The sequence below is a fragment of the Castor canadensis genome, chromosome 17, assembly GCF_047511655.1.
Source record: "Castor canadensis chromosome 17, mCasCan1.hap1v2, whole genome shotgun sequence".
In the NCBI taxonomy this organism is placed as follows: Eukaryota; Metazoa; Chordata; class Mammalia; order Rodentia; family Castoridae; genus Castor; species Castor canadensis.
The window spans coordinates 7253546-7266413 of record NC_133402.1 but is presented as its reverse complement, the minus strand read 5'-3'; the positions used below and the strand labels follow the sequence as shown (position 1 = coordinate 7266413).

At 46.6% G+C, this 12868-nt stretch overlaps 2 protein-coding genes across 5 annotated transcripts in view; one reads left to right on the top strand and one right to left on the bottom strand.

Moving 5' to 3' along the window:
- Window positions 1-2670, bottom strand: part of Pmm2 (phosphomannomutase 2) — a 19674-nt gene extending 17004 nt beyond the window's left edge. For 2 of the 4 annotated variants that reach the window (XM_074060458.1, XM_020178637.2), the window contains exon 1: window positions 2455-2612. In XM_074060458.1, coding sequence (XP_073916559.1) covers window positions 2455-2520 — 66 coding nt within the window. In that variant the 5' untranslated portion in view covers window positions 2521-2612. Of the gene's footprint in view, window positions 1-1801 lie in introns of all 4 variants that reach the window. The other 2 variants (XM_074060459.1, XM_074060460.1) reach the window with 2 other exon arrangements.
- On the top strand, window positions 2670-12868 carry Tmem186 (transmembrane protein 186). The gene is made up of 2 exons (XM_020178647.2): window positions 2670-2798; window positions 4186-12868. The coding sequence occupies exons 1-2, from the start codon at window positions 2796-2798 to the stop codon at window positions 4825-4827; spliced, it is 645 nt and encodes a 214-aa protein (XP_020034236.1). The 5' UTR covers window positions 2670-2795; the 3' UTR covers window positions 4828-12868.

The window sequence follows — 12868 nt, the reverse complement described above, 5'->3', positions numbered from 1 at the left end:
GTATGCTGGCCCCTGGGCTATGGCATGACATAGTATTGGGGAATTGGAGGTCATCTGTCAGGTGTGATAATGACACTATGCTTGTGAAGAACAATGTCCTAGAGAGGGAGAAGTGGTGTGACGCCTGCAATTTGGAAGTTTTTCAACAAAAGAAAATCAAAGTTAGTATGACAAAATGTCAACCATTTTTACATCTGGGATATGGGTATTTTGTGTTTTTTTTTGGTGGTACTGGGGTTTGAACTCAGGTCCTCACACTTGCTAGGCAGGTGCTCCACCATTTGAGCTACTGCACCAGTACTGTTTGTGTTGAGTATTTTCAATATAGGGTCTTGCGAATTATTTGCCCTGGACTGGCTTCAAACTGCAATCCTCCTGATCTCTGTCTCCTGAGTAGCGAGGATTACAGGCAGAGACACCAGCGCCTGGCTCTGTGTAATTTTTTCATTGATTCATATTTGAAATATTTCATGCTGCAAGGTTGGAAAACAATCCATGTAAGTTTATGTTCCCTTCATTGTGAAAGATTTTGTTCTTCTAAGTCCCAATTGTTTTTAGATGGCACAGCATTTTTAGGAGGACTTAGCGCAACAAAGCTAGTATTAAAAATGTGGCATGTAAACCTTTAGAGTTCACTGACTAGATTTAACTTGAGTATGTCATATCCTGTTTCAGCAACTGCAATAACTAAAGATAACCTGTTCTTCCCCTTCCAGACTGCTGTGTTTATCAATGTTTGAGAATGCACATGTATTGAGGGAAAGGCTGTTAAGATGAATAGAACTACTGCTATAATATTTTTATATTTTACCTTTAGTATCCAGCCCACAGGAAAGTTTTTAAATTATAGATTTTTTTGAGCAAAGAGGACATAATGTTTCAAGAAAATTCTGGGTCACTTGGTTTCTTTGCTATTTTATACTTAGATATCTTGAGTCTTTCTGGGAATCAGAAGCACTTTCCCAACAGCATACCAAGCACCTGGAACAGCTTTCACCTTAGCACAGTGAAAGGAAATGGTAACCCTGACAAATGAGTGTCCTGAGGTCCAGGGACTTGTACCAGGTCTGAGCTGTGAAGCTGAGGTAAAGGCTTCAATGAGTATTTATAAGAGGGTAGTAACAACTATCCCACCTGAGATGAAAAAGATGGAGGACTGAGAGAGTCTAACACTGTGTAAAAAGGCTTGGAAGGGCTGGGAGCATGGTTCAAGTGGCCAAGCACTTCCCTGTACAAAGCCCTGGGTCAATTTCTAGTATCCAAAACAAACAAAACCCCATAACAAACAACAACTAAAAGGCTTGATAATGTCAACTCTAGATCACTACTGTGCCAAACTGAGCAGCTGCTTGTTTTTATAATAAATACATAGTCACACTATGTTTACATAAGGTCTACAACTCCTTCTGCACTGAACTTGAGCAGTTACTAAAGATCATATGATCTACACAGACAAAAACATTTGCTATATATGGTCCTGTGCAAAACACGAATTGCTGGTGTCAATTCTAGATTGCTATGGGCTTGTAATAATTCCCAAGTGTGTGATGATAAAATGGAGTTAGAAAGGGCCTTTGGAGAACTTGTCCCTTTTGTTGGGTGCTGTCATTTAGATGGATCAAATCTGCAGCTTAGAAACCTTGCATCTAAGGTCACACACTTGACATGGACTTCTGGAGCTCACACTTCACCGAAACTAAAGGTGGGTGGGGTAGAAGTTGAGGATAGTGAGGCCATTCTCAAGTCTGAAGGATTGGTGTGCACCAACCAATTTGTGCAAAGGAAGCAGAGAGAGACTCACGAGGCTGATGTTGACTGAAACCACGTGACCAAAATCTGGGCGTGGGAAACAGGTTTGCAAGACCCCAAGGATGCTCTCAGCAGCCAGTCTTGTAACAATCTAGGTTTCTCGCATCACCTCAGTCCCCTACAGGGGCTTGTGGAGGTGGCTAATCTTCCAGGCTGAGTCTGTGCAAAGCACTTGCATGAACGTACATGATTCCATTAGGTCCTCACAAACACCATATGGAACAGGCAACGTCCCCATTTAAAGCTGCAACCCGCGAGGCTCTGAGAGGTTAACTGACTTGTTCAAGGTCGCACAGCTGTCAAGATGGGAAGCCGAGACTCCACTGATTGACCTGGAAACCTACGTCTTTAATACGTTACAAGGCACAGCCCACAGGCGACAGGACGGAGAAGTCACGTAGCTGACAAGGCGCTGCGCTAAGGCGCCAATCCGGGTCCATCGGTCCCCAGGGCCTGCGGTGAAGTCCAGAACGGTACTTTCCGACCCAATACAAGTTTCCTGCTCTGACAGTTTTTTGGCCCCATCTAGTCTCTCTGAGCACCCGGGTTAGGACTTCCGTCTCATTCCCCCGGGGGATGTCAATCCGGTCTGGGAGCAGCAGGGATTCCGCACCATCAGCCACCAGCCTCCCGGGCGCCGCCTACCTGTCGAGGGGCCGTCAGGGTCCCGTCCACATCGAAGAGGCAGAGCGTGGGGCCGGCGGCAGCCATATCTCCAATTTGCGCTCGCTCTTGACACGACCTGTTGGCACCAGGAACTCGGCACGGAACTTCCGGGTGCGTTTGTTGAACCGTAGAGCATGTCGGGAAGGGGAGAATTCCCACAGGCTCCTCAATGCCTGGGACTTGCGGCAGTCATATTGCCTGGACCACAACTCCCAAGATGCAATGCGCACTACACTTACGCTTACGTCTGAGTACGCGCATGCGTATACAGAGTTTCCGCGCGCAGGAGGAGTTTACTTCCGGCAGCAGCTTAGGTCCTCATGGTAAGAAGGCGGGGTGAGGAGAGGTCGGGGAGATGAAGAGCTTTGGAGACCCGGGTTGTAGTTGAAGCTGGGGGTGGCCAGCAGGACGCCTGGGTCTCTGACTCCCGTTGTCCGCGGGACGAAGCCGTGGCTGGGGTTTTGGTTTGCCGATCTTCGGCCTCTGCGCCTTTCTGGTTACGTGGAGCGACCCCGGTGGTTGCTAAAACTCTCAGCGCTCACCGCGCAACAAGTACGGGCGCTGGTGATTCACATCTGTAATCCTAGCTACGCCGGAGGCAGAGATTAGGAAGGAGGATCGCGGTTCGAAGCCAGCCCAGGCAAATAGTTTGAGAGACCCTATCTCAAACAAACCCATCACAAAAAAAGGCCCTGAGTTAAAAAAAAAAAAAAAAAAGCATCGTCTCGTTGAGTATATTCTGAGTCTCTGATTTGGAATGTGCAGAAACTGAGGCTCAGAGATTGAAGAATAATTTAACCCAGGATCTGCAGGTAGTGACTGATGGAGTCAGAATCTGGGCTTCAAGCCCAGAGCTTTTCCTCTCTATACTACGCACTAATCAAATCCTTGTGCTTTGTGTTGGGACCACCCTGCCTCACTCCTCTGCTATTCTCCTTTGCCCACCTAGGCCCATAGGAAGCAGCACTTCCATCCAACACCAAGAAAATCTAAACCGGGCAGAGAACTTCAAAGTTACTGTGATAACTGTCTCACAAATCTATTGCTGGGGTTCCCCTCTAGGATACTGATTAACTAGTTTACTGTTTGGGAAATGTTCACACAGCCTTGTGAGTCCAGTGTCCAGCCCAGCTTTACCCCTCCCGAAACCTTCCTCTCCCTTCCTCGTCCTTGTTTTTTGTCAGCACTGGGTTTGAACTCAGGGCCTCATTCTTGCTAGGCAGGCACTCTTACTACTTGAGCCACTCCATCAGCCCTACCTCTCCTTTTTTTTTTTTTTTGACAGGATCTCCCTTATGTAGCCCAGACTGACCTCCTACTCACTATCCTCCAGCCTCTGCCTCCCAAGTGCTGGGGATTACAGACATGTGTTACCACTCCTGACTACACCTTTTCTGTATTTACTTGAAACTGGCTGGGGGGAAGTGGAAATGTTCCATCATATTCATTCTGGTGGCCTTGGGTAAGTTCCTTACCCTCTCTGGGCTGTTTCCTTAGTGGTAAAATAGCTGCAGCGGTATCTTTCCTAAATCACATTTGTGAAGCTCGCATGGAATAAAGCATCTGGCTTTACCTTTGTCTCCTTTTCTGGCAGTAATGGTGACTTTGCAGGGTTGGCAGAAGCCTCCCCAGTGGATGCTTTGCAATTGTTCATTGTGTGGTTGGCATGATTGAGTTTCATAAGAGAAATGTCTCCTGTCTCCTTTCCAGGCTGCCCTTCTCCTCCGAGTTGTGCCGAGGTCGCCAGGGCCAGCTGCATGGGGAAGGCCTCTCCATGGGCTATGGTGCTACAGTGGGCAGAAGGTACCCAAGAGGTGGGTGGGGATCAGGTCACCCACCTCAACAGAGAAGCCACCAGATATGGAGACTGAGAAATTCCAGATGGTCTACCGTTTTGGTGCCATTAGAGCTTTGGGGTATGTGTCTCGGCTAAAGCTAGCACAGACAGCCATGACAGTGGTGGCTCTGCCACCAGGCCTCTACCTGTACTCACAGGGTGTCATGACTCTCAACTCACTGTGCCTCCTGAGCGGTGTAGCTGGGTTTGCCTTGGCCATGCTCTATTGGATGAGCTATTTCTTCCGGAGGCTGGTGGGCATTCTGTATGTGAATGAGTCCGGCACCATACTGCGGGTGGCCCACCTGACCTTCTGGGGCTGGCGGCAGGACACATACTGTCCCGTGGCAGATGTGATGCCCCTGACAGAGACCCAGGACCGACCCCAGGATGTGTTCGTTCGCATCCAGCAGTACAGTGGAAAACAGACCTTCTACCTCACCCTGCGCTATGGACTCATTCTAGACAGAAAGCGTTTCTCGCAGGTGTTTGGGACACTGGCTGCACTCAAGTGAACATCAGGGAGCCAGGCCTCTGGTAGCCCCAGGCTGCCTGGATCTCTGACAAGACTGAGGGCTCCTGGGGACTCATCTTGGGATGAAGAAATCCACAAGGCAGCCGGGTACTGATGCTCACATCTGTAATCCTAGCTACTCAGGACGCAGAGATCAGGAGGATCTTGGTTCAGTGTGGGCAAGTAGTTCTGGAGACCCTATCTTGAAAAAACCCATCACAAAGAAGGGCTGGTGGAGTGGTCAAAGTGTAGGCCCTGAGTTCAAACCCTAGCACTGCAAAACAAAAGAAATCCACAAGGCAGAAGCTAAAAACCTGGTTTAGGAAAAGACCCTTAGTGAAAAATCTTACTGTACTTGCTTATCACATTCAGTCAGGTAATGGCAGGAAGTTTCTGTTAAGAGGCAGTTCCTGGAGGAAGCTACAAGTTCACTGACAGCCTGCTGCTGAGAACCTGGAAGGCAGAGGGCATGGCCGTCAAGCAAGGTATCTGGAGTCAAGAGACTTGGGTTTTGTGAACCCTCAGCTCCCTGCCTGGGACAAGGTATCGGCGTTGGCATCTGTGAAATGGAAAGTCCTGTCTGTCTCCTGGGACGAGTGTCACAGTAAACAATCAGTGGGCAATCTGGGAGTGTAATTCAGTGTTGTGCACTTGCCTAGATTGCAAGAGGCCCCGGGTTCCATCTGTAGCAGCACAAAGCAAACACAAATAATAAATGCCAGGTGCTTTGCAAATTCAGCAGCCTAGAGCAAATATTAAGCCTTCGATTAAGAGGTCATGGCACAGAGGATGGCTTCGGGCAGCCAGTGGGGACTTCCAGAGCCCCGTGCTGGTCCTGCTTGCGTACCTAGCAGCAGAAGGAACTGGATGGGGCCTAGAGTGAGCTTGTTTCATCCCAACATACGTGTGTCTCCACTCTGGGGTGGGGGTGTTCACTGAATCCCAGCACACAGCTGAGACTTTATTCACCACTTAGAGGTCCAGAGGCTCTCATGCTGTAGTCATGGCTGAGACTATTATGCTGAAATATCGTCTCATAAACTATAGGTGGTTAATATGCATCATCGCTATAACAATATGTACTTATGAAGGCATGAGCTTTATAATTTGGCCACTCAAAAGTCAACAGTTAGGTAATTAGGACTGGAGCTGTAGCTCAGTGGTTGAGTGTTTGCCTAGCATGCATGAGGCACCAGTACTGTAAGAAACAAACAAACAAAAGTCAACAATTGACTGGAGGCATGGTTGAAGTGGTGGAGTACCTGCTTTGCAGGTGGGAAGGCCTGAGTTCAAACCCAGTCCTACCAGAAAAAAAAAAAGTCAACAATTAAATGTTTTGTTGTGTATCCTTTTTTTGGTGGTTCTGGGGCTTAAACTCGGGCCCTCATGCTTGCCAGGCAGGCACTGTGCCACTTGAGCCACTCCACCAGCCTTTTCCTGTGATGGGTTTTTTCAAGATAGGGTCTTGTGAACTGTTTGCCTGGGGCTGGCTTTGAACTGCAATACTCATGATGTCTGCCTCCTGAGTAGCTGGGATTATAGGCATGAGCCACTGGCACCTCGCCCAGGCCTTTTTTTTTTTTTTAAATTGTAATAAAATATGCACAACAGAGTTATCCTTTTTAAAATTTTTTTTGTGATACTAGGGATTGTGCCTTGAACATATGCAAGCATGCTACCACTTGAGCCAAGCCCCCAGTTGTTTTGTTTTTAGTTTGTTTTTCAGGTAGGATCTCACTTAAGTTTCCGGGCTGGCCACAAACTGGGATCCTCTGCTGTTTTCCTTCTGCCTTGAGTAGCTGGGATTGCAGGCATGCTCCACCATGCCGGGCTTTAAGTTTATCCCTAAGTCATTTTTAAATGTACAATTCAAGGACATATACAGTGGTGTGCAGCCACACCACTATCCATTTCCAGAGCCTTTCAACATTCCCAGCAGAATCTCTACCATTCAGTAGTGTCCATGCCTCAGCCCAGACGGCTGATCTGCTTTCTGTCTCTCCTGGATTCTGGATATCTCCTATAAATGGAATCCCACCATCTATGCCTTTCTGTGTTTGGCATAATGTGTATGGGTGCACCCGTGTCATAACATCTGTGTTGTAGAATGTACCAGAAGTTAATTCCTATTTTATCGTAGAGTAATTATGTTCATTTACTATTTTACCTATTTGTTGCTTTTTTTGAGACAGGGTCTTACCTTGTAGCCCAGGCTGGCCTCAAATTTAGATCCTCCTGAGTGCTGGAATTATAGGTGCATCCCACCATACCCGGTTCCCTTTCCAGTGTTGCTGAACATCTGGATTGTCTCCACCTATTGACTGTCATGACTAACACTGATCTGCATGCTGGTGTGCAGGGGTCTGTTTGAGTCCCTACTTTCAATTCTTTTGGGTACATGCTGAGAAACTGAATTCCTAGATTTTATGGTGTATTAGTCAGCTTTTCATCACTATGACAAAATACCTGAGATAAATCAGCACAAAAAGAAGAAAGGCTTATTTGGCCCATGGTTTCAGAGGTTTCAGTTCATAGTTGCTTGTCCCACTTGCTTTGGGCCTGTGGAGGTACTGTACATCATGGTGGGAGCCAGTAGTGGAGAAGGCCTGTCCACTTTATGGTGGCCAGGAAGCAAGGAGAGAGACAGGAAAGGGTCCTGCTACCCCTTTCTAGGGCACACCCAAAGACCTCACTTCCAGTGGGCTCTACCTCTTAAGGGTTCCACCACCTCCCAGTAGAACCACAGGCTGGTGAACAGGTTTCTTAACACATGGCTGTTTGGGGACACTTCCAAACCACAGTGTATGGAAATTCTTTGTTTAACTTTCTGAGATGATACTAAACTTTTCCACAGTGGCTGCACTATTTCACTTTTTTTTTTTTTGAGACAAGGTATTAGTATGTAGCCCAGACTGACCTTGAATTCATGATTCTCCTGTCTCAGCCTCCCAAGTGCCGTGTTACAGTGTGCACCACTGTGCCTGGCCTGTTTTACATTCTTCTGCAAAGCAGAAGTGTTCAGTTTCTTCATGTTCTTCCCCAAACTGGTTATTTTCCAGTTTTCTATATTGTAATGGGTGTAAAGTAGTATCTTATTGTGTTCCCAGGCTTTTAAAAGGCATTTAGTTCAAGCACCAGTGCCACAAAACAAAAACAAAAAACCAAGGATGTTATACTATACTTGAAGTTGACTCTTTTTTTTTTTTTTTTTCTGTATTAGGGCTTGACTCAGGGCCTATACCTTGAGCCACTCCACCAGCCCTTTTTTTGTGTGTTGGGTATTTTTGAGATAGAGTCTCTTGAACTATTTGCCCAGGCTGGCTTCGAACCATGATCCTCCTGATCTCTGCCTCCTGAGTTAGGATGTGTTTTTACTCCATGTTATAACAAAAGATTATCTCAATTATAGATAATCATTTTAAAAAAATCCAGGAATTGCTTGAGGTGTGGCTCAAGAGGTAGAACACCTACCTAGCAAGCTCAAAGCCCTGAGTTCAAACCCCACTACTGCCCAGAAAAGAAAAAGGAAAAGAAATATCCAGGAGTTGCAAAATATTCCACGAGTGGATTTCGCTGGTCCTTTTAGCCTTTACTATTTAGGTCATTTCCATTTCTCGTTGTTATAAAGAATGTAACATCCTCTCTCTGTCGGCTAAAAATGGCGTTTTGAGAAAAGTGACTTTTTAAAGTAATCAAGGTAACATGAAAGAAGTTCCTCTTTTTTTAGTTGATTCATTCCATTTCAGAAAAGCAAAAAAAAAAAAAAGCAGAGAACACAAGAGGGTCTGTTCTTGCAGACTTCCCAATCAGCAAACATTTGCCTAAACCTCGGTGATGGGGGACCTGCCTTGTGCCCAACACTGTGGATAATAAGAGACTTTTGCCTCTGTGGACATTGCTATCAGTGCCTTTGGTTAGTGTGTGTGTGTGGGGGGGGGACACTGTTAAATAGGTGTATGGAATTACAGATGGTGACAAGTGTATTGCAGGGGTCAGATGGTCTTAGGCAGGATGGCAGGAGGGCACAGCAGGCCCAGTGGGAGGGACCTGATGTGGAAGAAGGAGGCAGGTGCCCCAAAGAGCAGGTGCTTCTGTATGGGACAAGAGCCAGGCTTAGCTGCGAAGGGAGGAGCCTCAGTTGTATCCTAATCATTGTGGGAGGCCCTGGAAAATCAGAGAAAGAAGAAAGGCCAGAGAAAGTTTGAGCATTTTTAAGAATAAGAGGAAAAAGCTTTTCATTTTTACTAATTTTTAGCTAAAGATGTAAATGAAGGAGACAGGCATAGTCTTACACTTGTAATACCAGATACTTGGGAGGCAGAGATCATGAGGATCGTGGTTCCAAACCAGCCCAGGTAAAAAGTGAGTGAGACCCCCCCTCTCAGGTGTGTGATGGTGCACACTTTTCTTCCCCAACTAAGAAGGAAGCATAGATAGGAGGATCGAAGTCCATGTCAGCTCAGGAAAAAAATGTCACACCCTATCCCCAAAATAAAAAGGGGACATGGATCAAATGGTAGAGCACCTACTAGCAAATGTGAGGCCCTGAGTTCGAATCCCAGTACCACAAACAAACAAACGAAAGATGTAAATAAGTGTGCTCACACCTGTGATCTAGCTACTCAGGAGGCAGAGATCAGGAGGATCGTGGAAAAGAAAAAGCTGGGCGTTGTGGGCACACACCTATAAGCCTAACACTCCGGAGGGGAGGCAGGAGTTCTGCAAGTTCAAAGCAGCCTAAAAAAAAAAAAAAAAGATATTTCATTTGTTTAGTCCTCCCTGCTGGAGAGGTGGTCTGGGGAAGGAGTGATTGTGTCTCTCAGAGTTGGGTAACTGTTGTCATGGGTGCATGTGTGGTTTTCCTAGGCAGAGGGGATGTGGGTGCAGGGGCATGCACTTGGCATGCACTGGTTCTGTAAGCGTGGCCCAGAGCTGGCTTGTGGCCTTGGCCAGGCCTGGAGGGCCTGAAATCCGTTCAGAAGTGCTAGCTTGCTTTTCGGGGTGCGTGGCTTACAGTTGTATCATGGCTCTGCTTTCAAAACTGCCCAGACCTTGTGTTGTCATTGTCAACTTCTCCAGTGAATCCAATATGCAGCCAGGAATGACCATCCTGCCCTGGAGGGTCCCCACACTGTTGAGCCTGCAAGGGCCTGTCTCTGGGAGGTGAGAGCCCATTACCCGTATGGCCAGCAGAGGGCTCACGGAGCAAGTACACTACTCATCCCTTTACTGGGTGAGAATCCCAGCCCTCCATGTGACAACAGGAAATGAGTACACCCCAGTAGGGCAGTACCGGGGAGCTATTTGAAAAAAAGCAAAATTGAGCCAGGCGTGGTGGTGAACACCACCACCCTATAACCCCAGCATTCAGGAGGCCGAGGCAGGGGGATCTTGAGTTCTAGACCAGCCCAGACCAGCCTGGGCTACATAGTGAGACCCTGTCTCAAAAAATAAAAAACAAAAGAATCAACGCACCCCCTCCCACCCCCAAATCAACAACAACAAAACCGACAAAAGTTGCCTGTGCTGAATCCTCATAGAGTCTGGAGCACCTGGGCATTTGTGTGTTTATGCTTCCTGAGTAACTCTGAGGCACCCCAAGTTTTGAGAATCCCCCATAGCTATGCAACAACAGGAAACAGGTTCTCTAAAACTGGGAGTCACCTTTGGATTTGGAGGGCTGGGGGTGTGGCTCAGTGGTACTGCACTTGTCTAGGGTGTTTCTCCCCTTTAAAAACAAAATAAGATCTTGGTTCCTTTGTGTGTTAAAACAATTTCCATAGACTGGGTGGTTCAAACATTTATTTCTCCAAGTTCTGAAGGCTGGGAAGTTGACTATCAAGCAGATCCTGTGTCTGGTGAGACCCACTGTCTGGTTCGTGAACAGCCATCTTCGGCTGTGCTCTCACATGGGAGAAGGGGTGATGGAGATCACTGGGGCTCCTTTTATACAGGCACTAATACCACTCGTGAGGGCTCCACCCCCATGACCTACTCACATTCCAAAGTCAAGTACCACTGCAGTGGGAATTTGGGGGAACAGAAATGTTCAGCCCATAGCAGTCATCTAATGGAAATACTCAATCATACAAATGAGGACGTTCACAGAAATATTTCTAACAGCAAAACCCCAGAAAACCACCTAACTTTCCAACAGTAGGCCACACAGTTAAATAAATGTTGATGGATCCATACTGTGGAATACATGTGGTCCAAAAAGAGAATGAGGTTGAGTTGGGGCTGTGGCTTAAGTGGTAGAGCACCTGCCTTACAAGCACAAAGCCCTGAGTTCAAACTCCGTATCACCACCAAAAATTAAATAAATAAATGAAGAGATTAACCTGTATCTGCTGATGTGGATAGGTGACCCTGGGTAGTGTTAAGTGAAAACAAATCAACTGTCAGTGTATTTCTGTGTGATCTTATTTGTGCTTATTAAAAAAAAAAAGCACAAAAAGTGAATGGTTAACTGGTGGCCCCTGGGGGGAGTGTTGTAGTGGTGGGGGTGAGGGCACAGGCAATGGAGTAAACTTTCCACTTCTACCTTTATGCCCTTCTAATAATGTTTACGGTTTTCATGAGCAGGTCCTTGGTTTTAACCAATGAAGAAAACACTATAATAAACACAGTCTCTTATCTCTTTTCTCGCACGCCAGCTTTCTAAGCAGAGTTTTCCAACTAAGTTCCGATCCTGGACTCAGAGGCAGTGTGTAGATGCTAGAAAACATGCGATCATTGAAAAGTATTTGTTTTGATTTTTTTGCTTTTTAGGCTTTTTTTGGCAGTACTGAGTTTTGAACTCAGGCTCTACCTTGTGAGCCACGCCTTCAGACACTTCTTGGTTTTTGGAGACAGGATCTCACTATGTAGCCTAGGTGGCCTCAAACTCATGATCCTCCTGCCTCTGCCTCCCAAGTGCTGGGATTTCAGGTGTGATGTTGAAAAGCATTTGTGTTGTAACCGTGCTTGTCACTCATGGCTTTCCTTCCTGTCTGCTGAGAGCAATCTGGACTTTGCGCCCTTCCTCAGGCTATGGCCGTGTATTTAGATAAGGTTGTTGTGCAAGTCTTGCTGAGGTCTGTTAGTTGTGACCATGTGCCTGGTTTGTACAATGTGTAACATGTGGAATGTGCAGCCCTAGGGTAGCTGTTGTCCTTCCTACTGTTACTAAAATGAGACTTACCTTGTCATAGGGCCAGGCGTCCATCCCAGCCCTAACCCAGTAAAAGCCACCATTGTTAATGCACTGCCTGGAACCAGAACAGGGACCAAGATGGGGGACAGCCTGGAATGCATTGCCCAAACAACTAGGGCTAGAGCTTCCCTCTTGTGGCTGTTTTATGACTTTAGGATGTGCCAGTTCTTAAATGGAAAGCAATAGGGTCTCTTTGAGCCCCAGGCAGAGTCCAACTTTTATGGCCTTGTTTTGATCCTGCAGCATCAATTATAAAATCCTGCCTGATTATAGAGTTAATCAGGCAGGGTGATACCATCTGGCCATGTTTGTACCAACTCTGGGGACAAAGCACTCATTTGACTAATGAACAGTTGAGATATTCAGGCATCAGTTAGGCCTGGACTTGTGTTGGGAAATAGATTCAATTTTGCAGGTGGGAATTTAGCTGTCATGGAAATACAGTGTTGTTAGTGTCACATATGAGACACACTCAGCCAGTCATGGAGCAGCAATGTTGAAAGGACTACCATATATTAAAACCTAACATCTGCCAGGCAATTGTTACTATAGTTTTATTTAATTCAGCAGCAACTGTCTGATGTGGGGAACCCCAGAGAGGCAGTAGAAGATAGGGGTGACGCACACAGCTTGGGGAGCTTGCTTGACCACCAGCCCTGTCACTTTCCAGCTGGGACCTCAGGCCAGTCATACAACCTCTCTGTGTGCCTTGTTTCTTCATTTGTGGAAATAATAACACCTACTGCTTGAAGGACTAGATGACCTGCTACAGAGAAAAGCACTTAAAACAGTGGTGCTCAGTCCCATGAAGCCCTCAATAAATGTTAAAATTTACTGTATTTACTTG